Below are 26,304 nucleotides of genomic sequence, written 5' to 3'. Positions count from 1 at the left end.
GATGGACTTTGTGGAAATTGAATCTCTGTAGATTGTTTCCATGCTCTGTGTGCTGTATGTTGTGTGCATGCCCTACACACAGCAAATCTTCTGGCCTGTCAAGCTTTATTTTTATTTAGCAACGGCTTTTAACAGCCGATGGCTTACCGAGCCCCATGTTTATAATCAGCAAACACAATAGTCCAGACATGAAAGTTTCTAAAGCCCCATTAGGGTCAATCAGGCAAACAGTGTTCGGAACATCCGAAGCTGCACCTTGTAGATCTGGGGCCAAAAGAGCAGGGAAGAGGGTTAGGCTAACTTGGGTACAACTGTGGTTTCAATCAAAAGTACAACAGATCCAATTGTGTGTGCACAACCTTGTCAGAAAGGAAAGTGTTAATTGTGTATGAACAGCATCAGCATGACTGAAAGGAAATGAAGTAAAGGCATGTTTGCATAAGTACATTACTAACAATGCAGGAAGTTATAAGGACAGTTACTTACCAGAACACATTCACAGTAACTCTGTTGTTTGCAGCAAAGGCCTTTCAAGCAAACGAAAGTCCCACACACGAGGCACAAAGCAGGGTCCTTAGGAACCTTCAGACAGACAATGCAAGACTTTCTGTGATAGTACTGAAAGATGGTGTTATAATTTTCTGGCAGCTGAAGAAGGCGTGGCAAATCCCACTGAGGATCCTGGATGAGCAAATCCTAAAAGCAAAACAATTTCTGTTATACCAAAGACACAACAATCAATAAAGATGAATATATCATATTATACTTTGATGCTGTGTCGTCCTCTAATTGGTGCATGATACACATCATGGCGGCTCTAAAAACAGAAATGCTTTGAGCAATATCCGTTTCTATTTTCATTACATGGGAACAGAACCTCAGAGCCCCTTGATCTAGACATATTTGTAACCGTATGCTTCATTATAGAGAGTACACATTATTCTTAACAGACAGTGTTTTCATACTCTAGATTCAATGCTATTTTTTTTTTTTAAAGTCACAGATTGTAAACACATTTTTCTGACGGCAATCAAAATTTCTGACCCCATGGGGTGAGGGTCTTTGAGCTTTCTGGAGTCAGAAACAAAGCCTGCTCTGGGTGGAGATGCTTCACACCTTCCCCCTGCAGGAACTGCAACACTTGGCGGTGAGCCTCAAAGGCTCAGCCCTCTGTTACAGTAGCCCAGGGCACACCAGCTAGTGGAGATGCCCACACTCCCGCCCCCCCCCCCCCACCCCGACGAAGCCCCTCTTCTGGCGGCAAGTTCGGTTGGAACATTAGGTAAACAGGGAGGAGTAACCACTCTAGGTAGGATCACCCGTAAGGTGTCCAGAGCTGAAGTGACCCCCCCTCCACCCCTACCTTCCAGAATCCTCCATCTTGGTTTGGAGGACAGGGACCAACAGGGTTAGGAGTGTCCCCCTCTCCCAAAAGGGAGTGGGCACAGGAAGGGTGTAGCCACCCTCAGGGACAGTAGCCACTGGCTACTGCCCGCTGAACACTGTAATTGGGGGGCTCCACTGAACCTAGCTCACCAGATTCCTGGCAACCTCAAGACAAGAAGAAAGGAGGGCTGCTAAGCTGACTCCCTAGCAGTGAAGACTCCAGACGACAACTGACTTGGCCCCAGACCTACCAGCCTGTCTGCAGCTTCAAGGACTCTGTGACCAAAAGGCGATGCATTCAGCAGGATCGGCGACCTCTCCAAACCCAAACTGCCTGCCCACCGGAGGACCAAGAACTCAAGAGGGCAGCGACCCTGTCCAGAAGAACCCTCCAAAAGGACTCCAACTGCCGGAGGACCCCCTGACTGCGAGAGATTCGGACTAAGATTCCCAATGTCTAAAGGTACCCCTGCAACCGCAGCCCCGTGGCCTTGGGGAATCTGACCACTGGTCCAACAGCATCCAGCAGGTGGCTCTCCTCCTTGTCTAGCCTGTGGTTTCCCCAAACAGACACACTGAGGGTGTGTGGTTGGTGCTGATCTGCGTCCCTCCCGATGTTCACCTAAACCCCCAGGTCTGCCCTCCGAAGTTGCGGGTACTTACCTGCTAGCAGATCTGTTTTCGAGTGCCCTCAGCTCCATAGGATCCCATTTTAAAACTAACACCAACTTTGACCTCTGCACCCGACCAGCCCCGTGTTGCTGGTGGTGTATGATTGGGGTCTTCTTCAACCTTTACCAATGGACACCCCCCATGACTGTTCAGAAAATTGCAGTGTCAACTTTTGAAAGTGAAACGTGTTACTTGCCTGTCAACTGTTTTATTTGCCAAACTTAAGCAAAGTACATTTGATACATATGCTTTATGCATACTTACCTGCCACGAGAATCTTTTGGTTATATAAATAAAGTAGCAAATATATTTTCCAATATAAATACATTAGCCTGGAGTTACTCATTGAGTGGGTGCCTCATTTCTTGACTGTGTGTACAACAAATGCGTTGCACTGCCCTTGGATTAGCCTAACTACTCGACCACACTACCACAAAAGAGAGCATTAGTATTATCTACTTTAGCCTCTGTTAAGCTTCTGGGGAACCCCTGGACTGTACACACTATGGGGGTTATTCTAACTTTGGAGGAGGTGTTAATCCGTCCCAAAAGTGACGGAAAAGTGACAGATTTACCACCAGCCGTATTACGAGTCCATTATATCCTATGGAACTCGTAATACGGCTGGTGGTATATCCGTCACTTTACCGTCACTTTTGGGATGGATTAACACTCCTCCAAAGTTAGAATAACCCCCTATATCTCATTTTGATATAATATATACAGAGCCAGATTCATACAGGTAGGCCTTTGGCTGTTCTTTTATAATTATCTATTCCCTACTGGGAACTTGCTAAGTGCTTCTTCTGGGAGAAGTATATTAACCCTTGTATCACTCAGGCTTCTACTTCTGCTATTTTTCCAGTGTGCTTTTCCATTGCTATAGTGGGACTTGGTTTTCTGCCTCTTTTTCATGGTCTGCTCCCACTGAGGATGTTGGTACCTTTTGTTTCCACCTACCCCTTTTCTGGCTATTATGTGCAAGAAAAGGGGAGCATAATCTGTCGCCCTTATGGGCCACTACTTTTTCACCTTTGACAAGATGTATTTATTATTCTCTTGCCTGCCATTCTACCACATTCATTTTCTACCTGTACATTTTCGTCCTCCTCCTTCGGTCCAGTCATGGAGGTGGTACTCTGTGTGCATGTATGTGTTAACGGTCCCCTGTGGCTTAATGGCCAAGATCACAGACCCTCACAATGAGAAGGGGGGTTCTATTCCGGGTGTGTCTGATGACATTTCCCTCCCTTAATTCCTTTTATATTTACCATATGTGTATGTACTTCCTTTTGGGTACAGAGTTATTCCTCAGTGGAAATATCTAGTGTCTCATGACTACAGAATGGCCAGGACAAAGGTGGTCTCCTGCCAATGGACCAACAATTGGCTATTCTTTCCACACATTTTGAATAGTTTCCTGTTTTTACGTTCCTGTCCCATTAAGGGGTTTCTTCCCCTTTCTGTGTGCCTTGGTCATCCCTTTAACCGCTATATTCAGGCATTTTTTAATGTAGGGTTCCAATCCTAGCAGTTGATTCATCCTTCCTGTCAGCTGCAAGAAGGTAATCGTATTTCTTACTTCTGTCAGATATTGCCTCCTTCCTACCTCATATTGTTTCATGTTTAGGACTGGTGTCCACAGATATGGCCATTCCCATTTGACATTGCAAACTTCTGCAGGGCCGGTATTCGGACCCCTTTCTGAGGGTCGAGGTCTAATGTACCTTATTTGTCAGAATATTTCATTATTGGATCCACATATGGATCGCTTTCTTATGCGCTGGCTGCCCCTCTGGGATTCTGCCACTTTTCCTTCAGTCCTTTCTTCAGCAATTGTTTTTCTATCTGCTGGATTGCGCTCTCTCTCTCTCTCTCTCTATATCTCTATCTCTATCTCTCTCTATATATATTTGGAAAATGTCACTTACCCAGTGTACATCTGTTCGTGGCATTAGTCGCTGCAGATTCACATGCTGTGCACAGTCCGCCATCTGGTGTTGGGCTCGGAGTGTTACAAGTTGTTTTTCTTCGAAGAAGTCTTTTCGAGTCACGAGACCGAGGGACTCCTCCCATTTCGACTCCATTGCCCATGGGCGTCGACTCCATCTTAGATTGTTTTCCCCGCAGAGGGTGAGGTAGGAGTTGTGTATGCTAGTAATCGTGCCCATGCAATGGAGTGAATACGTATGTACATAATGAAGCTTAAAGTAATATATTTACAAATGTACAAATGTTTAAGATCTACTTCTAAACGGCTACAGGCTGCCGGGGAGGCGGGTGGGCGCATGTGAATCTGCATTGACTAATGCCACGAACAGATGTACACTGGGTAAGTGACATTTTCCGTTCGATGGCATGTGTAGCTGCAGATACACATGCTGTGCATAGACTAATAAGCAGTTATCTCCCCAAAAAGCGGGGGTTCAGCCTGTAGGAGTTGAAGTAGTTTGAAATAATGTTCTTAGTACAGCTTGACCTACTGTTGCCTGTTGTGCAGTTAACACATCTACACAGTAGTGCTTGGTAAATGTATGAGGTGTAGACCATGTTGCTGTCTTACATATTTCGTTCATTGGAATATTTCCCAGAAAGGCCATGGTAGCACCTTTCTTTCTGGTTGAGTGTGCCTTTGGTGTAATAGGCAGTTCTCTTTTAGCTTTAAGATAGCAGGTTTGAATGCACTTAACTATCCATCTAGCAATGCCTTGTTTTGAAATAGGATTTCCTGTATGAGGTTTTTGAAAGGCGATAAATAGTTGTTTTGTCTTTCGAATTAGTTTTGTTCTGTCAATGTAGTACATTAGTGCTGTTTTGGTGTCTAATGTATGTAGTGCTCTTTCAGCTACAGAATCTGGCTGTGGGAAGAACACTGGTAATTCTACCGTTTGATTCAAGTGGAACGGTGAGATTACTTTTGGTAAAAATTTAGGATTGGTCCGTAGAACAACTTTATTTTTGTGTATTTGAATAAATGGTTCTTGAAAGGTAAATGCTTGAATCTCACTCACTCTTCTTAGAGATGTGATGGCAATTAAAAATGCAACTTTCCACGTTAAGTATTGCATTTCACAAGAGTGCATGGGCTCAAAAGGTGGACCCATGAGTCGTGTTAAGACAATGTTGAGGTTCCATGAAGGAACTGGTGGTGTTCTTGGTGGTATAATTCTCTTTAGGCCTTCCATAAATGCTTTTATGACTGGTATCCTAAATAATGAAGTTGAGTGCGTAATTTGCAGGTAAGCTGAAATTGCCGTAAGATGTATTTTAATGGAAGAGAAAGCTAGTTTAGATTTCTGCAAATGTAGTAAGTATCCTACTATCTCTTTTGCAGATGCGTGTAAAGGTTGAATTTGATTATTATGGCAGTAATAAACAAATCTTTTCCACTTATTTGCATAACAGTGTCTAGTGGTAGGTTTTCTAGCCTGTTTTCTGACCTCCATACATTCCTGTGTGAGGTCTAAGTGCCCGAATTCTAGGATTTCAGGAGCCAAATTGCTAGATTCAGCGATGCTGGATTTGGATGTCTGATCTGTTGTTTGTGTTGTGTTAACAGATCTGGTCTGTTTGGCAGTTTGATATGAGGTACTACTGAAAGGTCTAGTAGTGTGGTGTACCAAGGTTGCCTTGCCCATGTTGGTGCTATTAGTATGAGTTTGAGTTTGTTTTGACTCAACTTGTTTACTAGATATGGAAGAAGTGGGAGAGGGGGAAAACCGTATGCAAATATCCCTGACCAGTTCATCCATAGTGCATTGCCCTGAGACTGATGTTGTGGGTACCTGGATGCGAAGTTTTGGCATTTTGAGTTTTCTTTTGTTGCAAATAGATCTATTTGTGGCGTTCCCCACATTTTGAAGTAAGTGTTCAGTATTTGGGGGTGAATTTCCCATTCGTGGATCTGTTGGTGATCCCGAGAGAGATTGTCTGTTAACTGATTCTGAATCCCTAGAATAAATTGTGCTATTAGGCGAATGTGGTTGTGAATCGCCCAATGCCATATTTTTTGTGTTAGGAGACACAACTATGTCGAGTGTGTTCCTCCTTGTTTGTTTAGGTAATACATTGTTGTCATGTTGTCTGTTTTGACAAGAGTGTATTTGTGGGTTAATATGGGTTGAAATGCTTTCAGAGCTAGAAACACCGCTAACAGTTCTAAGTGGTTTATATGAAACTGTTTTTGCTGAATGTTCCATTGTCCTTGGATGCTGTGCTGATTGAGGTGTGCTCCCCACCCTGTCATGGATGCATCTGTTGTTATTACGCATTGTGGCACTGGGTCTTGAAAAGGCCGCCCTTGGTTTAAATTTATACTGTTCCACCATTGAAGCAAGATGTATGTTTGGCGGTCTATCAACACCAGATCTAGAAGTTGACCCTGTGCTTGTGACCACTGTGATGCTAGGCACTGTTGTAAGGGCCGCATGTGCAACCTTGCGTTTGGGACAATGGCTATGCATGAGGACATCATGCCTAGGAGTTTCATTACTAATTTGACCTGTATCGTCTGGTTTGGATACATGGCTTGTATTACATTTTGGAAGGTTTGGACTCTTTGTGGACTTGTAGTGGCAATCCCTTTTACTGTGTTGATTGTTGCTCCTAGGTATTGCTGTGTTGACACGGCAGAAGGTGTGACTTTGAGTAATTGATTGAGAAACCTAGTTTGTGTAGGGTTTCTATGACGTAATTTGTGTGTCGTGAACACTGTTTTTGCGTGTTGGTTTTGATTAACCAATCGTCTAGGTACGGGAACACATGTATTTGCTGCCTTCTGATATGTGCAGCTACTACTGCTAGACATTTTGTAAAAACTCTTGGCGCAGTTGTTATTCCGAATGGCAACACTTTGAATTGGTAATGTATCCCTTGGAATGTCTTAGGTCCTTTCTGTGTGAAGGATGTATTGGTATATGGAAATATGCATCCTTTAGATCCAGTGTTGTCATGTAGTCTTGTTGTTTGAGCAGTGGGATTACTTCTTGTAATGTAACCATGTGAAAATGGTCTGATTTGATGTATGTATTTAATATTCTGAGATCTAGTATAGGTCTTAGAGTTTTGTCTTTTTGGGGTATTAGAAAGTACAGTGAGTATACTCCTGTGTTTAGTTCTTGTTTTGGTACTAATTCTATTGCCTCTTTTTGGAGCAATGCTTGAACTTCTAATCCTAGAAGATTTATATGTTGTTTCGACATACTGTGTGTTTTCGGTGGGACTGTTGGAGGGAATTCTCGAAATTCTATGCAATAACCATACTGGATAATTGCTAGTACCCAAGTATCTGTTGTTATCTCCTCCCAATGTTTGTAAAATTGGCTTAATCTTCCCCCCACAGGTGTTATGTGATGGGGATGGGTGACTTGTGAGTCCCTGCTTATTTTGAGGACTTTTGGGGCTTTGGAATTTTCCTCTACCTCTTTGGAATTGTCCCCCTCTATATTGCCCCCGAAAACTTCCCCGCTGATATTGGCTTTGGTAAGTGGGCCTTGTTTGTGATGTTGTGGTTTCTGTAGGTTGTCCTCGAAACCCTCCCCTAAAAGGTGTTTTGCGAAAGGTGCCTCTGCTCTGCGGGGAGTAGAGTGCGCCCATGGCTTTTGCCGTATCAGTGTCCTTCTTGAGTTTCTCAATAGCAGTGTCGACTTCCGGCCCAAACAACTGCTGTTCATTGAATGGCATATTTAGCACGGCTTGTTGAATTTCTGGCTTGAAACCTGACGTGCGGAGCCATGCGTGCCTTCTTATTGTTATTGCAGTATTTACTGTCCTTGCAGCCGTATCTGCTGCATCCATTGAAGACCGTATCTGATTATTAGAGATACTTTGTCCTTCTTCCACCACTTGTTGTGCTCTTTTTTGGAACTCCTTGGGTAAATGTTCTATCAAATGTTGCATCTCATCCCAGTGCGCTCTGTCATATCTTGCCAAAAGCGCTTGTGAATTGGCAATGCGCCATTGGTTTGCTGCTTGTGCTGCAACCCTTTTGCCCGCAGCATCAAATTTGCGACTCTCTTTGTCTGGAGGTGGTGCGTCTCCCGAGGTATGAGAGTTTGCTCTCTTACGAGCTGCCCCGACAACTACTGAGTCTGGAGTTAACTGCGTTGTAATATAAACAGGATCTGTTGGCGGTGGCTTGTATTTTTTCTCCACTCTTGGAGTTATGGCTCGGCCTTTAATAGGATCTTGAAAGATTTGTTTTGAATGTTTTAGCATTCCTGGGAGCATAGGTAGTCTTTGGTACTGGCTATGAGTGGAGGTTAGCGTGTTAAACAAGAAGTCATCCTCAATTGGTTCTGAATGCAAGGTGACGTTATGGAAAGCAGCTGCCCTTGCGATCACCTGCGTGTAAGATGTACTGTCCTCAGGAGGGGACGGCCTGGTAGGGTACGAGTCTGGGCTGTTGTCCGATACTGGAGCATCGTAAAGGTCCCATGCATCGGGATCATCTTGACTCATGGCAGTATGAGTCGGGGAGTGCATCAGTGGAGGAGTTGCTAGTGGTGATGTGTGCACTGATGGTGGTGGAGATGGTGGTGGAGTTGTTTTCTTTGCCACCTTTGCCTGTGGCTCCTTGTCCTTTTCGTGAAAGGCAAGTTTTCTTTTTATCTTAATTGGAGGAAGAGTGGTTATCTTTCCTGTGTCTTGATGAATGTGGAGCCTCCTTTGAGTATAGTCTGGCTCTACAGCTTGAACTTCCTCTCCAAATCTATGTTTTTTCATTTGGGAGGCAAATCCTTGCTCCTCTGTATAGGAACCTTTTTTCGGCTCCAGGCTGGATGTTTCGGAACCGAAACTTTTTCGGAGGTCTTTTTAGGCTCCGAAGAAACCTTTGTAATTTTCAGCGTGGTGGTGTCTCGATGCCGAATTTGTTCGGTGCCGCTGTGACGGTGCAGAAATTTCTCAGAGCCGATGTCTCGGGTCCGAGATTGCTGTGTGGCGGTATCTCGACCGGAGTCGGATGACTTCGACACCAGCGTGCCCTTTTTCGGTGCCTTGGCTCGGTCACCGCTTGTTTGGGTTAAGCCATGGCCTGTTGGCGGTGGCGTCCCCTGGGCTTTTGTTGACTTCTCGTGAGTCTTATGTTTCGACGTCTTACTCACGGTTTTCGGCGTTTCTTCGGCCTCGAGCTCTTCCGAGTCCGACTCTTGGATAGAGAAAGCTTCCTCTTCTTCCTCGAAACGCTCTTGTTCTGTCGGCGTCGACGCCATCTGCAGTCTTCTGGCTCTTCGGTCTCTTAACGTCTTTCTGGACCGAAACGCTCGACAGGCCTCACAAGTATCTTCCTTGTGCTCTGGGGACAAGCACAAGTTACAGACCAGATGCTGATCCGTATACGGATAGTTGTTATGGCATTTTGGACAGAAGCGGAATGGGGTCCGTTCCATCAGCCTTGAATTCACACGTGGCCGGGCCGACCAGGCCCCGACGGGGGATCGAAAAAACCCCAAAGGGCCACCGGAACTCTTCTAAATTCGGTGTCTATCTGTTGTAACTAACCCGATACCGAACGCAAACAATACCGATGTTTTTTCCGAGATTCTAACTAACTTACCGACCCGAAACACGGAGCGAAAAGGAACACGTCCGAACCCGATGGCGGAAAAAAAACAATCTAAGATGGAGTCGACGCCCATGCGCAATGGAGTCGAAATGGGAGGAGTCCCTCGGTCTCGTGACTCGAAAAGACTTCTTCGAAGAAAAACAACTTGTAACACTCCGAGCCCAACACCAGATGGCGGACTGTGCACAGCATGTGTATCTGCAGCTACACATGCCATCGAACATATATATATATATATATATATATATATATATACACACACACACACACATATACCTATGTCTAATTTCGGCTTTATAGGCCTATGTCTCTATTTTTATACTGGTATGTGTTCCCATGACCCTCTGCATATCTATAAATATCATATGTATGACCACATCTGTGTCTTTACATCTATCTCTGAGTATTGCTGTCTTGGCATGTATCTTACAGACCTGATCTTTTAACCATTGTATGTCAGGCATGTGGCACACCTCTAGTGCCTTCTGTTGACTACCTCTAAGTGCCTCCCAGTTCTATTTCACCTTTCATCAGGTTTTCCACTTGGGTATTCCTGGGGATGTGTGTTCTGCATTTTGGTTTACTCTCCCTTTCTGCGTTAAGCTTCCTGCTTCTAGCGGGTTTTGCCTATGCATCCTGGTGGTAGCAGCATGTTTGCATCACTTTCCCTTTTTTCATATCCTCTAGGGTTACCCCTTGAAATGTGTAACATTCCTATGATCTCTGTGACCGTTAGGGGCACTTTTGCACCTTACTCCTTCAGCATCTATTTTGTGCGCATCATGTTATTTCCCTGTAGTTGATCTCCACCAAAAGATTCATTTTCATTGCCATACGCTCTGCCCGCATGGCATTTCATAATTTCTTACACTATACTGTGAGTTGTCCACTCTCTTCGGGTGAGATGAATTCTCCTTCTCACCTTGTCTCGCTCTTGTCTGGTCTACTACTCCTTTACTTGACCGTTTGTTTATTGTGTGACTTGGGTAGACAGTGTTTGCGAACCCTTCTAGGTTGATACTGCTTTGGTATCTAATTCTAGGGTAAGGAATCTGCGGCTAGCTGCCTCTATCAGATGGACAAGTTACTTACCTTTGGTAATGCCTTTTCTGGTAGAGACATAGACTAGCAGCAGATTCCTTATCGACCCACCCATCCTCCCCGCACTGCAAATTGTTTTATCTTACTTCACCCTCACTTTCTTGGCATTCCTTTGTCATGCTTTTCAATTTGGTAGTTGTAGATTCAAATTCACATCTACCTCTCTTCTCATGCACAATTCCACTGGCAGTTTTTACAGTGGCTCTGCATTGTTGTGCGGATTCTAGTTACAGAAGAAACTGACATCAGCGCGCCAGGTAGAGGGACTATATGGACTCTGTATCTACGCCATCCTCCAGATATGACGTTGACGGAGTCGCACAATGCCCTCTACCGACGCGTAGAGGTACTGCTTGTAGGAAGCTTACCTGGTGTGCGGTGAGCTCCTATGGTGTTATCACCTTATACCAGGGTCCAGGTATCCCCTATTAGTGGAGTGTAGGGAGTGTATAGGAAGCCAGGGCTCTCTAGAGGTAGCTGTGCATGAGCAGCCAAGACTTATCTAGGACACATGCAAAGTCACACAGTGCTTACACACATGAAAGAACCACACAGTGTTACAAAAATAAAGGTACTTTATTATATCAACACAAATACTAGAATATTGAATAGGCAGTCCCCCAACTGAAGGTAAGTAAACACACTATTATATACACATTAATCAGTAATTAGCATAGAAAGCAATAAGCATTGGTAAAAGCAATATTAAATAGTGAGGGCCCTAGGGGAGGGCCAAATCATATACTAAAAAAGTGGAATGTGAAAGGCAGTCTCCCGTCTGAGGAAGTGGAACCAGTGGTGGGGAGCTGGAGGAACTCAGAACCCCAAAAGATGAGTACCAGAGTGACCCCCAACGATCAGGAGAGTAGAGGTAAGTACCTGGGTTTCCCCAAAATCAACAGGAGGACTTTGTAAAAGGATTATGCAAGACCCAACCAAGACTGGAAGAACCCAAATGTCGATCCTGACAGAAGAGGACCTGCAAAGGAAGGGGACCAAGTCCAGTTCGAGTTGGAGTGTCCGGTTGTGGCAAGAGTCACTACCCACCCTTCTGTGGATGAGGGACCAGGTCGATGAAGGTCAGAAGTGCCGCACAGGAACTGAAGAGGAGACCCAGAAGTGATGCAAATGATGTCCCACATCAGTGCTCATGATGCAGTTGGTCAGTGGTGCTGCAAAACCACCAACAAGCCTTGGCAAATGCAAGAGTCGGAGTAGAAGGTTTAGCAAGGCTGAAGAGAACCAGCAAGGTCTAGGGGACTCGACCCAAGGAGGGGAGTCCGAGGTGACCCTGAGCAGCTGCCAGAATCACAAGAAGAGGAGGCAGCCCCCAAAGGCAACCCACTGGCAGTAGGCACAGGAGTCGCAGTGAGGACCACTCAGAACACCTGAAGAGGAGTCCCACGTCGCTGAAGCAGCAGGCAGGAGACTGTGCTGTGCAAGAGGGAGTGCTGGAGGCCGGGGTACACGGAACCTGAAGATCCCTTGGAGGAGGAACAAACAAGCATTGGTAGCTGCAAGAGTCGCAGTGCACAGGGGTACTCTCCAGCCAGGAGAGGCAAGGGCTTACCGTCTCCCAAGTTGGAAAGCTGGTAGAGCGGACCACTCCAAACCACCACCTGTGATGCAGGATCCATGCAGCTCCGGAGGAGAGAAGATCCACGCAGCTGGTCGTTGCTGCAGTTGGTGCCTGTGGATGGAGGGGAGTACTCCTTCACCCATAGGGAGATTCCTTCTTACTTCTTGGTGCAGTCTGCAGCCTGGTCGACCTCAGAGGATGCACAGCCGGGGAAATGTTGCAGTTGCTGGAAGCAGCCGGAGAAACAATGCTGCAAAGCAGAGTCGTTGCTGAAGTTGCAGATTGTCGGTTCCTGAAGGGTCCAGTTGTAGTCCAAGTGGCCAGAAGATGAAGTAAACAATGCAGAGGAGTCCTGCTGTGATTTTGCATGTTGAAACTGAGGACCCACCCAAGAGGGAGCCCCTAAATAGCCCCAAGAGGGGTTTGGTCACCTAGCAGGGTGACCACCTATCAGGAGGGGCTGTCACGAAACCTACCTGACCTGGCCATTCAGATGTTCCCAGGGGCCTCTGCCCACCTTGGATTCAAGATGGCAGAATCAAGTGGCCACCTGGAAGAGATCCGGGCACCACGATTGGGGTGGTGATGGACACGGGAGTGGTCACTCCCCTTTCCTTTGTCCAGTTTCGCACTACCCTCTGATAAGCCTAACTGCTCAACCACACTACCACAAAAGAGTGCATTAGTATTATCTACTTTAGCCTCTGGGGAACCCCTGGACACTGTGCACACTATAATTCATTTTGATATAGTATATACAGAGCCAACTTCCTACAGCCTCCCATTGGGTGGCTCGGCAGAATACATATCAAACATCATGTTTAAAGTATTCTAGGTTGGAGTTTCTAAGTTCTGAGCAAAAGACTGTCTCCTTTCCATGGTTCGCAGTAGTGGGATGTCACTGAATATTTGCACCAGTGAGTAATCAGAGAGAGTACGGGGTAAGTAGCAAACATCGCAAATCAAATGTTAAATATCCAATAGTAGCCAGTAGTAAATATGAGTGCAGACCCCATGTGGGGTGGAATAAAAAGAGTATGTGGGGGTAGATTGATGTAGGTGGCACCACGCATCATGTGAGCAAAATGTATCTCTGATATCTTGCAATACCCTTGCAGCCCTAGGTTTACTTGCCGAATGTAATCCAGTGATATCTAGTGATGGATTCGCAGTAAGTTTAGGTCTCCCTCAAGTAAAGTGGCAGTGGCCTCAAAGTGGTCCAATAAAGAGGATATGTTATGGAAAAAAATCAGGGTCGTCTGTGTTAGGCGCATAAATATTGACCAGCAATACTTTGTGTTCCAGCAAGTGACCTTATAGTATCACATATCTACCTTCTTTGTCCAAGAGGCTAGTGATGAGGCTAAAAGGGATAGTTTTGTGTATGAGTGTGCAGAACCTTTTTGAGTATGTACTATAGCAGGAAAAGTATCCGTGCTGTCCCCAGCTTTTGGCAAAGGAGGGTGAGTCTCCAGAAGGAAGATGCATCTCCTGTAGAAAGGAAATCTTAGTCCCGGTTCTAGTGAGATATGCAAATACTTGTTTGCCCTTCCGAGGATTGTCAAACCACACACATTCCAGGAGATACAGAGCAGTGAAGATGGAGTGTCACAGTCTGCCTGTGTTTTAGCCATAGAAGTGGTTGTGAGTGAATATGCTTTAGGGGTCTGATAAGTGTCATGTGTCTGCTGGAGATCGAGGGGATGCAGCAGCATCATGGACAACAGACTTGCAGAAACGAAGTGCCTCTGCCAGGGTGTCAAAGACATGGGTCTTCTCGTTGATATCCACACATAGTCTGGCGGGGTACAGCATACTGTAACGGATTCCTTTCTTGCAGAACATATTTTTCACATCTTGGAAATTCCAACAGGCCTCCTACACCAGCAGTGTGAAATCAGGGTAGATGGAGACAGCAGATCCTTGCTACTCCAAAAGGCCTTTTTTATGGGCCATCCTGAGCTCCAACTTCCCATCTTGAAAGTTAAGCAGCTGTGCTACTATGAGTCGCGGAGGGGCGACAGGAGGTGGTTTGGGACCTAGTGATTGGGGCACCCGTTATACCACATAGGAGTCTGTGAAACTCTGGTGATCAAAAAGTTCAATCAGCAGTCGTTCCACAAAATGACCCTGGCGCCTCATGTTGGTGGAATTCGCAACACCCGCCACGCGGATATTATTCCAGCGCAATCTGGTTCTAGGTCTTCGTTTTTTTATGACCATGGGTGTCTCTCCATTTTATCCACCTTTTTGGTTAGGGCTGTGGCATCGTCCTCTAGTCCGGATATACGTTCCTCTGCACCATCCAGCCGGGTGCACTGGCCATAAATTCTCTCTCCCATGCAGTTGAAGCAGCTTACCAGGGCATCAAAGCAGGCATCTACTGACCAGAAGACAGCTCGTAATTCAGCTACTATTGCGGTGGAATCAGTTGTTTGGCCGTCAGCCATTTGGCATGTGCTATGGTGTAGGAGGCTGGCTCTGTTTACTATATCAAATGAGATATAGTGTGTACCGAGTCCAGGGGTTCCCCAGAGGCTTGACAGAGGCAATAATAGATAATACTAATGCTCTATTTGTGGTAGTGTGGTCGAGCAGTGAGGCTTATCAGAGGGTAGTGTTAAGCATGTGTTGTACACACACAGACAATAAGAGAAACATACACTCCATGACTTAACTCTAGACCAACAGGATTTTTAGAGAGAAAATATGTTTTCTTAATTTATTTCTAGAACCACAAGATATAATTTGCAGGAAAGTACATTAAATGAAATATAATTTAGGGCCTGAGCCTTGTGAGACTCACTGCCAGGTGTTACAGTTCCTGTAGGGGAAGGTGTGAAGCAACCCCACCCAGGACAGGCTTCGTTTCTGACCACAGAGTGCACAAAGGCACTCCCCCCATGTGGTCAGAAACTCATCTGGAAGTGGCAGGCTGGCATAGACCGGTCGGCCTTACATTAGCAGTGGAATTAACATACAGGGGGCATCTCTAAGATGCCCTCTGTGTGCATTTTTCAATAAATCCCACACTGGCATCGGTGTGGGTTTATTTTGCAGAGACGTTTGGTACCAAACTTCCCAGTATTCAGTGAAGCCATTCTGGTGCTGTATGTTGGCCAACCTGGTACTGTAGGACTGACAGGTCTGTGCCAGCCTGCCACACAAGTTTCTGACCACATGGGGTGAGCGCCTTTGTGCACTCTGTGGTCAGAAACAAAGCCTGCCCTGGGTGGAGGTTCTTCACACCTCCCCCCTGCAGGAACTGTAACACCTGGCAGTGAGCCTCAAAGGCTCAAACCTCGAGTTACAGTGCCCCAGGCAATCCAGCTTTTGGAGAGGCCCACCCCTGGGCAAACCCCAACTTTTTGCAGCAAGTCCAGAGGGATAATGAGAAAAACAAGGAGGAGTAACCCCGTCAGGTGTCCAGAGCTGAAGTGACTCCCTCCTTGAGAAATTCTCCATCTTGCTTTGGAGGATTAGGACAAATAGGGATAGGGATGTGCCCCCCCTTCCCAGAGGGAGTGGCCACAAGAAGGGTGTAACCACCCTCAGGGACAGTAGCCATTGGCTACTGCTCCCTGACCCTAACACCCCTCTAAATTTAGTATTTAGGGGTGACCCCACACCCATCTCTTCAGATTCCGTACGACCTCAAGAAAGAATGACTGCTGAGCTTCCGCAGGGAAGAGACGGAGCCAACAACTGACTCGGCTCCAGCACTACTGGCCCGTCTCCTGCTTCAAAAAGCTGCAAAAGAAGAAGCAACACGTTCTGCAGGACCAGAGACCCCTGAAAAGCCTCCAAGGGATTTGCCTGCATCCCTGAGGACCAAGAAACTCCAGTGGACAGCGGACCTGTCCAACAAAAAGACAAAGAATCCATCTTTAAAGGGACTCTCACTCCAGAAGCGTGAGTCCAACCTACTCTGCACCCGATGCCCCCGGCCTGTGTCCAGATAAACTCACTAGCCAGAGAGGATCCCCAGGCTATTCCGACTACGTGTTCACCCTGGGCTGACCTCTCCAGTCCCCCATGATGACGCCTGCATAGGGAATCCCGAGGACCGCCCTGACCACGACTGCCCGGGACGAAGATATCTGTCGCCTGAAAAGAACTGCATCCGCAGCCCCCAGGCCCGAGAGAAACCGACCACCTGTGCAGCAATGACCAGCAGGCAGCCCTGACCCTTGCCCAGTCGGTGGCTTGCCCGAGTAGCCCCCCTGTGCCCTGCCTGCAGCACCTAAGTGACCCCCGGGTCCCTCCATAGAGTTCTATTGAGAACCTGATGCCCTGTCTGCACACTGCACCCGGCCTCCCCTGTGCCACTGAGGGTGTGGTTTTATGCCTACTTGGGGCCCCTCCAGTGCTCCTTCAAACCCCCCTGGTCTGCCCTCCGACCACGTGGGTACTTACCTGCAAGCAGACTGGAGCCAGAGTACCCCCTGTCGCCATAGGGGCCCACGTTATTTTGGCTCCTGTTTGACTTCTGCACCTATCCGGCCCTGTGTTGCTGGTGCTGGGTGTTTCAGGTTATCTTGAACCCCCAGCGGTGGGCTAACTATGCCCCGGAGATTGAACCCGTAAGTGTGTTAACTTACCTCAAAAACTGTACTTTACTTACCCCCCCCCCCCCAGGAACTGTTGAAAATTGCAGTGTCCACTTTTAAAATAGTTTTTTGTCATTTAAAAAAAAACTGTGTACATTATTGATTCCATACAAAGTTCTAAGTATTACTATGCAAAGTAGCTTTCACTTACCTGCTAAATTAACCTTGTGATTCTAGAAATAAATTAAGAAAATAATATTTTTCTATATAAAAACCTATTGATCTGGAGTCAAGTCTTTGAGTGTGTGTTTCTCTTATTGTCTGTGTGTGCCAGCTTCCTACAGTGACTCACCCCATGTGGTCAGAAACTCGTCTGAAAATGGCAGTCTGTCACAGACCTGTCAGTCACACTAGCAGTTGGGCTAACATACAGGGGACATCCCTAAGATGCCCTCTGTGAGCATTTTTCAATAAATCGCATTCTGGCATCAGTGTGAGTTTATTGTGCTGAGAAGGTAGTGGTTTGTGGGGATGGCACCCTGAGAGTGGTGCCATGTCAACTTAGCCTTTTTCATCCCACCAGCAAACACAAGCTGCAAGGCAGTGTGCATGTGCTGAGTGAGGGGTCCCCAGGGTGGCATAATACATGCTGCAGCCCTTAGAGACCTTCCCTGGCCACAGGGCCCTTGGTACCTTTTACAAGGGACTTAACTGTGTGCCAATTGTGGAGACAAAGGTACAGTTTTAGGGAAAGAACACTGGTGCTGGGGGCCTGGTTAGCAGGGTCCCAGCACACTTTCAATCAAACTTGCCATCAACACTAGGCAAAAAGTGTGGGGGGCGGGGGGGCAACCATGCCAACAGTGGCATTTTCCTACAATCCTGCATCACAGGTGGTGGTCTGGAGTAGCCCCCTTGGTCCTCTCTACCAACTGGAGATGGTAAGCCCTTGCGTCTCCATGTAGGACAGTATCCCTGTGCACAGTGACTCTTGCAGCTACTAAGGCTTGTTTGTTCCTCCTGCAAGGGATCTTCATGATCCGTGTAGCCCGGGCCCCACCAGTTCTCCCTGGAAAGCAGTCTCCTGCCTGCTGCTTCAGCAACCTGGGACTCCTCTTCAGGTGTGCTGAGTGGGTCTCCTGTGCCTGCTGCCCATAGGTCGCCTGTGGGGCCTGCCCCCTCATCTTGTGACTCTCCCAGCTGCTGAGGGTCACCTCGGACTCCCCTCCTCGGGTCAAGTCCCGTAGGCCTTGCTATTCCTCTTCAGCCTTGCAAAACCTCCTTCTCTGACTCCTGCCTTTGTCAAGGCTTGTTGGGGAGTTTCCAGCACCACTGACAAACTCCATCACGACTCCTGATGTGGGACATCACTTGCATCACTTCTGGAACTCCTCTTCGGCTCCTGTACCGCACTGCTGACTTTTTTTGTCCACTGTCACCCTGGTCCTGCATCAACCAAAAGGTGGGTAGTGATTCCTGACACAACTGGACAATCCAACTCAAACTGGACTTGGTCCCCTTCCTTTGTGGTTCCTCCTCTGTCAGGATCCACCTTCGGTTTCTTCCAGTCTTGTCTGGGTCTTGCACAGTCCTTTTCCAAAGTCATCCTGTTGGTTTTGAGGAAAACGAGGTACTCACCTCTCCTTTCCTGGTCGATGGGGGGCACTCTGGTACTCACCTCTTGGGGTTCCTAGTTCCTCCAGCTCCCCTCTACTGATTCCACTTTCTTGGGTGGGGGACTGCCTCTCACATTCCACTTTTTTATTATATGGTTTGGCCCTATCTTAGGGCCCTCACTGTTTGATAATGCTTTTACCTATGCCTATCGCTTTCTATGCTACTTCCTGATTGCTAATGTATACATAATAGACTGTTCACACACCTCCAGTTGGGGTATTCCTTATACAGTATTTTAGTGTTTGTGTTCCCATAATAAAATATCTTTATGTTTGTAACAATGTGTGGTTATTTCATGTGTGTAAGTGCTGTGTGACTATAGTGGTAGTGCATAAGCTTTTTTGCATGTCTCCTAGATAAGTCTTGGCTGCTCATCCACAGCTACCTCTATAGAGCCCTGGCTTCATAGACACTGCCTGCACTTCACTATTAGAGGATACCTGGACCTGGTATAAGGTGATAACACCATAGGAGCTCACCACACACCAGGCCAGCTTCCTACAACAGGCGTGAGAGCCATCCCATGCAACACTGTCTGGTCAGGGAGCCTTTACACCGCATAGAGTCTCCGTAAGCCCCGGGAGGGAGCTAGGCCCGACCAGGCATCCAGGACCAAGATGCACCGCAGCAGCCCATCTACAGCTGAGGCAGGATGAATCGTCGTCTCATGTACTTGGAAGAATATGCCATAGGTTATAGCTTGGAGTTTAACGGGATTCATGCACAAAACTATGTTTTATAGGGCTACGCCGCTGGAGCTTCACTGCCAAGCAGCCATCTTGGATGCCGGCGTGGCCATGCCCCCTACATTGCAAACTCTCTGACAAATAGAGAGAGAGGACATTTTATATTGTGAATTGTAGGAAGCGGGCTCTGTATATACTATCTCAAAGTGAGAGATAGTGTGCACAGAGTCCAGGGGTTCCCCTTGGAGGTTGATAGTGGCAATAATAGATTATACTAATGCTCTATTTGTGGTAGTGCGGTCGAGCCTTTAGGCTTATCAGAGGGTAGTGTTAAGCATTTGTTGTACACACACAGACAATAAGACAAACACACACTCAGTGACTTAACTCCAGACCAATAGGTTTTTATATAGAAAAATATTATTTTCTTAATTTATTTCTAGAACCACAAGGTTCATTTAGCAGGTAAGTACATTAAATGAAACGTAGTTTGCATAGTCATACTTAGAACTTTGAATGGAATCAATGTACACAGTTTTCTTTAGAACCACAAGATTCAGATTTCAAGTAAGTACATAAATTGTAAGGTACTTGGCATAGGTAAATATAGAACTTTGAATCAAAACAGTAATGTACACAGTTTGGCAAAGAATGGCAATCAGCTATTATAAAAGTGGACACTGCAAAATTCAACAGTTCCTGGGGGAGGTAAGTAAAGGTTAGTTTGTCAGGTAAGTAAAGCACTTACAAGTTTAATCTCCAGGGCATAGGCAGCCCATCGTTGGGGGTTCAAGTTAACCCCAAACACCCAGCACCAGCAACACAGGGCCGGTCAGGTCAGGTGCAGAGGTCAAAGAGGGGCCCAAATAACATAGGTACCTATGGAGACTAGGGGTGCTCCGGTTCTATTCTGCTAGCAGGTAAGTACCTGCGTCCTCTGGGAGCTGAGCAGGGGGTTTTGTACAGCACTTGGGGGGGGGTGGGGGGTAGGGAATGGGGTGTTGGTGGTCCCAAACAGGCACACAAAATAGACCCTCAGTGGCACAGGGGTGGCCGGGTGCAGTGTGCTAACAAGGCATCAGGTTTTATATTGGAATCAATAAGGGACCTGGGGGTCACTCTGGCGATGCAGGCAGGGCACAGGGGGGCTTCTCGGGCCAGCCACCAACTGGGCAAAGAAGAGGGCCGCATGCTGGTCACTCCTGCACCGGTAGTTGGTTCTCCTCGGGCCTAGGGGCTGCGGGTGCAGTGCTTCTTCCAGGCGTCGGGTTCTTTGTTACCAGGCAGTCGCGGTCAGGGGGGTTCCTCTGGATTCCCTCTGCAGGCGTCGTCGTGGGGGTGCAGGGAGGTCGTCTCAGGGTGGACACATCGTTGGAGTCGCCTGGGGGTTCTCTCTACAGCGTTGGTTTCTCTGGACACGGCCCGGGGGCGTCGGGTGCAGAGTGTTGGGGACTCACGCTTCAGGAGTGAGGTAAGAGTCACTTTAAAGATGGTTTCTTCTTTGTTGCTTTAGACTGAGCCACTGTCCACGTGAGTTTCTTGGTCCTTTGGATTTGCAGGGCAGTCCTCTGAGTTGACACAGGTCGCTGGGCCCGCAGGATGCGTTGCTGTTGCAGGTTCTTTGAATCTGGAGACAGGACGGTAGGGCTGGGGCCAAAGCATTTGTTGTTTCCTTCTTCTCTGAGGGGTTTTCAGGTCAGCAGTCCTGATTTCCTGGGTTCAGGGTCACCCCTAAATACTAGATTTAGGGGTGTGTTTAGTGCTGGAGGGCAGCAGCCAATGGCTACTGTCCCTGAGGGTGGCTACACCCTCCTTGTGCCTGCTCCCTTTGGCGAGGGGGCACATCCGTATTCCTTTTGGGCTGAATCCTCCAAAACAAGATGAAGGATTTTCTAAGAAGGGGGTCACATCAGCTCTGGTCACCTTAGGGGTGGACCTGGCTGAGGAGGAGACTCCTCCTTGTTTTTCTCATTATCTCCCCGGACTTGCCGCACATCCCTAATCCTATTGGGTTAAATCCTCCAACGCAAGATGAAGGATTTTCTAAGGAAGGGGTCGCCTCAGCTCTGGACACCTTAGGGGCTGTCCTGGCTGGAGGGTGACTCTCCCTTGTTTTTCTCATTATCTCCTCTGGACTTGCCGCCAAAAGTGGGGGCTGTGTCCAGCGGGTGGGCATCTCCAGTAGCTCGAGTGTCCTGGGGAGTTGTAACACCAGGCTTGAGTCTTTGAGGCTCACCGCCAGGTGTTACAGTTCCTGCAGGGGGAGGTGTGAAGCACCTCCACCCAGGACAGGCTTTGTTCCTAGTCACAAAGTGCACAAAGGCTCTCACCCCTTATGGCCAGAAACCAGTCTGGAAGCGGCAGGCTGGCAGAAACCGGTCAGCCTAGCACTAGCAGTTGGGTTGGCATGCAGGGGGCATCTCTAAGATGCCCTCTGAGTGTATAGCTCAATAAATCTCACACTGGCATCAGTGTGGATTTATTGTGCTGAGAAGTTTGATACCAAACTTCCCAGATTTCAGTGTAGCCATTATGGAACTGTGGAGTTCATGTTTGACAAAATCCCAGAACATATACTCTTTATGGCTACCCTGCACTTACAATGTCTAAAATTGGCTTAGACGCTGTAGGAGCACAGTGCTCATGTAGCAATGCCCTCAACTGTGGTATAGTGCACCATGCTTTAGGGCTGTAAGGCCTGCTAGAGGGATGACTTACCTACGCCACAGGCATACAGGCAGTGGGTTGTGGGCATGGTACCCTGAGGGGAGTGCCATGTCGACTTAGTCTTTTTCTCCCCACCAGCACACACAAGCTGTGAGGCAGGGTGCATGTGCTGATTGAGGGGTCCCCAGGGTGGCATAATACATGCTGCAGCCCTTAGAGACCTTCCCTGGCCATGGGCCCTTGGTACCAGGGGTACAATTTACAAGGGACTTATCTGTGTGCCAGGGCTGTGCCAATTGTGGAGACAAATGCACAGTTTTAGGAAAAGAACACTGGTGCTGGTTCCTGGTTAGCAGGGTCCCAGCGCACTTTTAATCAAACCACAAAAGGCAAAAAAGTTAGGGGGTAATCATGGCAACAGTGGCATTTTCCTACATGAATTCTGTGACAAATGTGAAAAACACTTTAGGAAGGGATATTACATTGTTTATGACTCCAAGACATTTTTTCATAATTCTTACGTTACGGAGAACCTATAAAGGGCTGGTTTTCATTTAGAACATTTTCACTTTTATGTTAAGTATTTAGTTGCCTGTGAAGTAGTGTACATTTTCCTTTTAAAAGTAATGAACAAGTTACTTGCCTTCGGTAACAAATGATCTGGTAGAGACTATCTAGCTGCAGATTCCTTACCTTTGAATAGATACCCAAGCCATAAGCTCCTGGCACTTGGTTGTGGATGCCACTCCTTACACTAAAAAGTCCTGCAGGACTGAACGGGCAAAGTATCCGTCCCTTCATACCTGACTGTCCAGACAGTAATGTTTCGCAAACGTGTGCAAGGACACCCACATTGCCACCTGACAGATCTCCAGGACTGGTATGCCTCAAGCTAACGCAGTGGTAGCAGCTTTGCCCCTGGTAGACTGAGCCCACAAGCCCTCAGGAGTCTGCTTTCTGGCCAATGCATAGCATATCTTAATGCAGGTAATGACCCAGCGCAAAATGGTTCGCTTCTGCACTGCCCGACCCTTCTTTGCTCCAACGTACCCCACAAAGAGTAGGTCATCCACCTGGAACACTTTTGTGCGGTCAAGGTAGAACAACAATGCTCTTTTTGGGTCCAGTCGATGGAGTCGCTCCTCTTCCTTAGAGGGATGCGGTGGAGCAAAGAAGGCGGGCAGGGTGATGTACTGACCCAGATGGAATGGGGCCACTGCCTTGGGGAGGAAAGAGGCACGAGTTCTGAGAATCACTTTACCTAGATGGATAGTGAGATACTGTGGCCTTGATGACAGGGCTTGCATCTCACTCACCGACCTGGCGGATGTTATTCCCACTAAGAAGGCTGTCTTGATGGTGAGCAGCTGGAGGGGACAGTTTTGCAAAGGCTCAGAGGGAGCACACATGAGACAAGTGAGGACAAGATTTAGGTCCCATTGATGCATAATAGGGGGAAACAAGCCCTTTGAGGAATCTATTTACAATGGGAGATTTAAACAAGGAAGGCTGGTCAGGCAGTTGAAGAAATGCCAATAAGGCAGAAAGATAGCCCTTTAGTGTCCCTAAGGAAGAACCCTGCTGCGCTAGAGACAGAATGAAAAGTAGAATGTCAGAAAGAGGGTCAATAGACTTTTCTGTACAATAATATACAAAGCGTTTCTAACGGTAGGCGTATACCGTTTTAGTGGAGGGACTTTACAGACTTCGTGAGGAGGGTCAAAAACCATCAACTGCTGCCACTCAATCTCCACGCATGAAGGCGCAGGGTTGACTGGTTCGGGTGGTGAACTGTCCCCTGCTGCTGCGACAGAAGATCCTCCCGAAGGGGCAGCCTGATCGGAGGATTGATGCTCATTTTGAGTAGCTCGGGATACCAGACTCTCCATGTATAATCTGAATGAAGCCACTAAAATGACTTGGCCTGGTCGTTCTTGATCTACTTGAGAACTCTTGGCAGAAGTGGTATGAACAGAAATGCGTATAGGAGGCCTGAATTCCACTCGTGACGAAAAGCGCAGCCAGGCAATTGCCGCTTTGGAAACTCCAACGCGCAGTACTGCTGACATTGCGCGTCCTCTGCGGAGGCGAACAGATCTAACCAAGGCTCTCCCCACGGCTGAAAGAGCCCTTGCGCCACCTCCGGATGGAGATACAATTAGTGATCCGCTAGGCATCGACGGCTGCGTTTGTCCACCCTGGCGTTCAGAGAACCTGCCAGGTGTTGAACCACCAAGGTTATACCCTGCTGTTCCAGCCAAATCCCTCTTGACAAAGGGTCCACGAGCCCGCACTGCCCTGCTTGTTGCAGTACCACATTGCAGTGGTGTTGTCCGTGAACACATGCACTAACTTCTCTTTCACAACAGGAAGAAATGCTTTCATTGTTAGCCGGATCGCCCGGAGCTCCAATAAGTTGATATGGAGCCTGGACTCCACCGGAGAACAGAGGCCCCTGATCTCTGCCTCTCCCAGACAGCCACCCTATCCCAGAAGTGACGCATCTGTCACTACTGTGATATCTGGTTGGAGAAGGGAGAGGAGTCTGCCTTTGACCCAATCGCAGTTCACTAACCACCACTGCAGGTCTTTTGCAGTTCCCTCTGAGATCCTAACCGTGTCGGTAAGATTTCCCTGATGCTGTGCCCACTGAAACTTCAGGTCCAACTGCAGAGCCCTCATATGCGATCTGGCATGTTTGACTAAAAGGATGCAGGAAGCCATGAATCCCAACAGCCTCACAGTCTGTCTCTCTGAAATCCAGGATAGAGGCCGATACATCAGTATCATAACCTGAATATCCTGGACTTGCTTCTCGGGAGGATAGGCCTGAAACTGCACTGTGTCCAGAACAGCTCCGATGAAAGGGAGCTTGTGAGAGGGAGTCAGGTGTGACTTCAGCACATTTATAGTGAACCCCAGCGAATGCAGGAGGTCTGCCGTAGGCTGAAGGTGGGTGACGAGAGCCTGGGGCGTAGGAGCCTTCAACAGCCAGTCGTCAAGGTAGGGGAAGACTGAAATCCCTAACCTGCGCAGATGAGCTGCCACCACCACCATCACTTTGGTGAACACCTGAGAGGCACTGGTGAGACCGAAGGGGAGCACAGTAAACTGAATGTGCTTGTGGCCCACCTTAAACTGCAAGTAACGCCTGTGGGTGGGCAGGATGGGGATGTGAAAATACGCATCCTGCAAGTCAAATGCTACCATCTAGTCTCTTTGGTCCAGGGCAGACAAAACCTAAGCAAAAGTGAACATCTTGAATTTCTCCTTTCTGAGGAAGAGATTGACGTCACTTAAATCCAAAATAGGGCAAAGACCCTTGTTCTTTTTGGGAATCAGAAATTAGTGGGAATAACAACCACTACGTACTTCTGAAATCGGGACCCTTTCCATGGCTCCTTTGGCTAAGAGAGTCGTAACAATGATCCTCCATCAGCCATTCTTTTACCAGAGGAAAAGAGGTAGGGAAAGACTGGAAGGGGAGGGAATAGCCCTTCTGTATGATCTGCAAAACCCATTTGTCCGATGTTATGGATCGCCAATGAAGGAGATGAAATTGAATCCTCCCTCCAACTGGGCAGACATGGTCTTGCAGAACCATACTAGGAGGGCTTGGACATTGCAGAAGGGGGGGGGAGCTGGGGGGTGGCTGACTTCTAGCAAGACTCTCTGGGTCTGAAGGTACCACAACCTCGTCCTCGCACGGGATGCTGTGAAGGCCGGAGGACGGTGGCCAACCTGTTGTCCCCCCCAAAGCCCCCCCCGAAGCCTCGAAAGGGGTGACAGACAGACAGCTGGCGAACAGGCCCTGAAAGATTCAAGGATTTGGCCATAGCTCGAGAATCCTTGAATCTCTCAAGTGCAGAGTCTGCCTTTTCACCAAAAAGGCATGTGGCATCGAAAGGCAAGAATGACTGGACATCCCCCAAAAAGCCAGTGGTACACAGCCAGGCGTGACGTCGGAGGGCCACTGTTGAAGAAATCGCCCTGCCCAGCGAGTCTGTCGTGTCCAAGCCACACCTGATGGTAAACTTGGCTGCATCTCTCTCATCCTTTACATCCTGAGTGAGAGTGTCCTGTGTACCCTCCGGGACCTGGGGCAGCACCTGTGTCATTGTATCCCATAAAGTATGGGAAAAAGCCCAATAGGCAAGAGGTGTTTACCGACCTCAATGCCAGGCTGGAGAAAGAAAGCATCTTCTTCCCAAGTTGGTCCAGCCACTTGGATTTCCTATCCAGTGGAACGGAAGGGAAAGCACCTTGGGATGTGAAGGCTTGGACCACCAAGGTCTCCAGGGTGGGGTGTTGGATGAGAAAACTAGGGTCGCTTGGAGCTGGTTGATGGCAGCGGCCAATTGCCCTATTCACAGGAGCCCTTGTGCTGGGTTTGGACCAAGTTCTCAGAAGGACATCTGTGAG

General features: G+C 47.7%; 1 protein-coding gene across 4 annotated transcripts in view; it reads right to left on the bottom strand.

Annotated features, from left to right (window-relative positions):
• UBR3 (ubiquitin protein ligase E3 component n-recognin 3) overlaps nucleotides 1-26,304 on the bottom strand; it is a 1,605,611-nt gene that overhangs the window by 68,482 nt on the left and 1,510,825 nt on the right. For all 4 annotated transcript variants that reach the window (XM_069225311.1, XM_069225312.1, XM_069225313.1 and 1 more), the window contains one exon: nucleotides 487-696. In XM_069225311.1, the coding sequence (XP_069081412.1) occupies nucleotides 487-696 (210 nt within the window). The remainder of the gene's footprint in view (nucleotides 1-486; nucleotides 697-26,304) is intronic.

Source organism: Pleurodeles waltl, chromosome 3_1 (assembly GCF_031143425.1).
Source record: "Pleurodeles waltl isolate 20211129_DDA chromosome 3_1, aPleWal1.hap1.20221129, whole genome shotgun sequence".
In the NCBI taxonomy this organism is placed as follows: domain Eukaryota; kingdom Metazoa; phylum Chordata; class Amphibia; order Caudata; family Salamandridae; genus Pleurodeles; species Pleurodeles waltl.
Note: the sequence above shows the minus strand (reverse complement) of the source record. Positions and strands in the feature narration are given on the sequence as shown.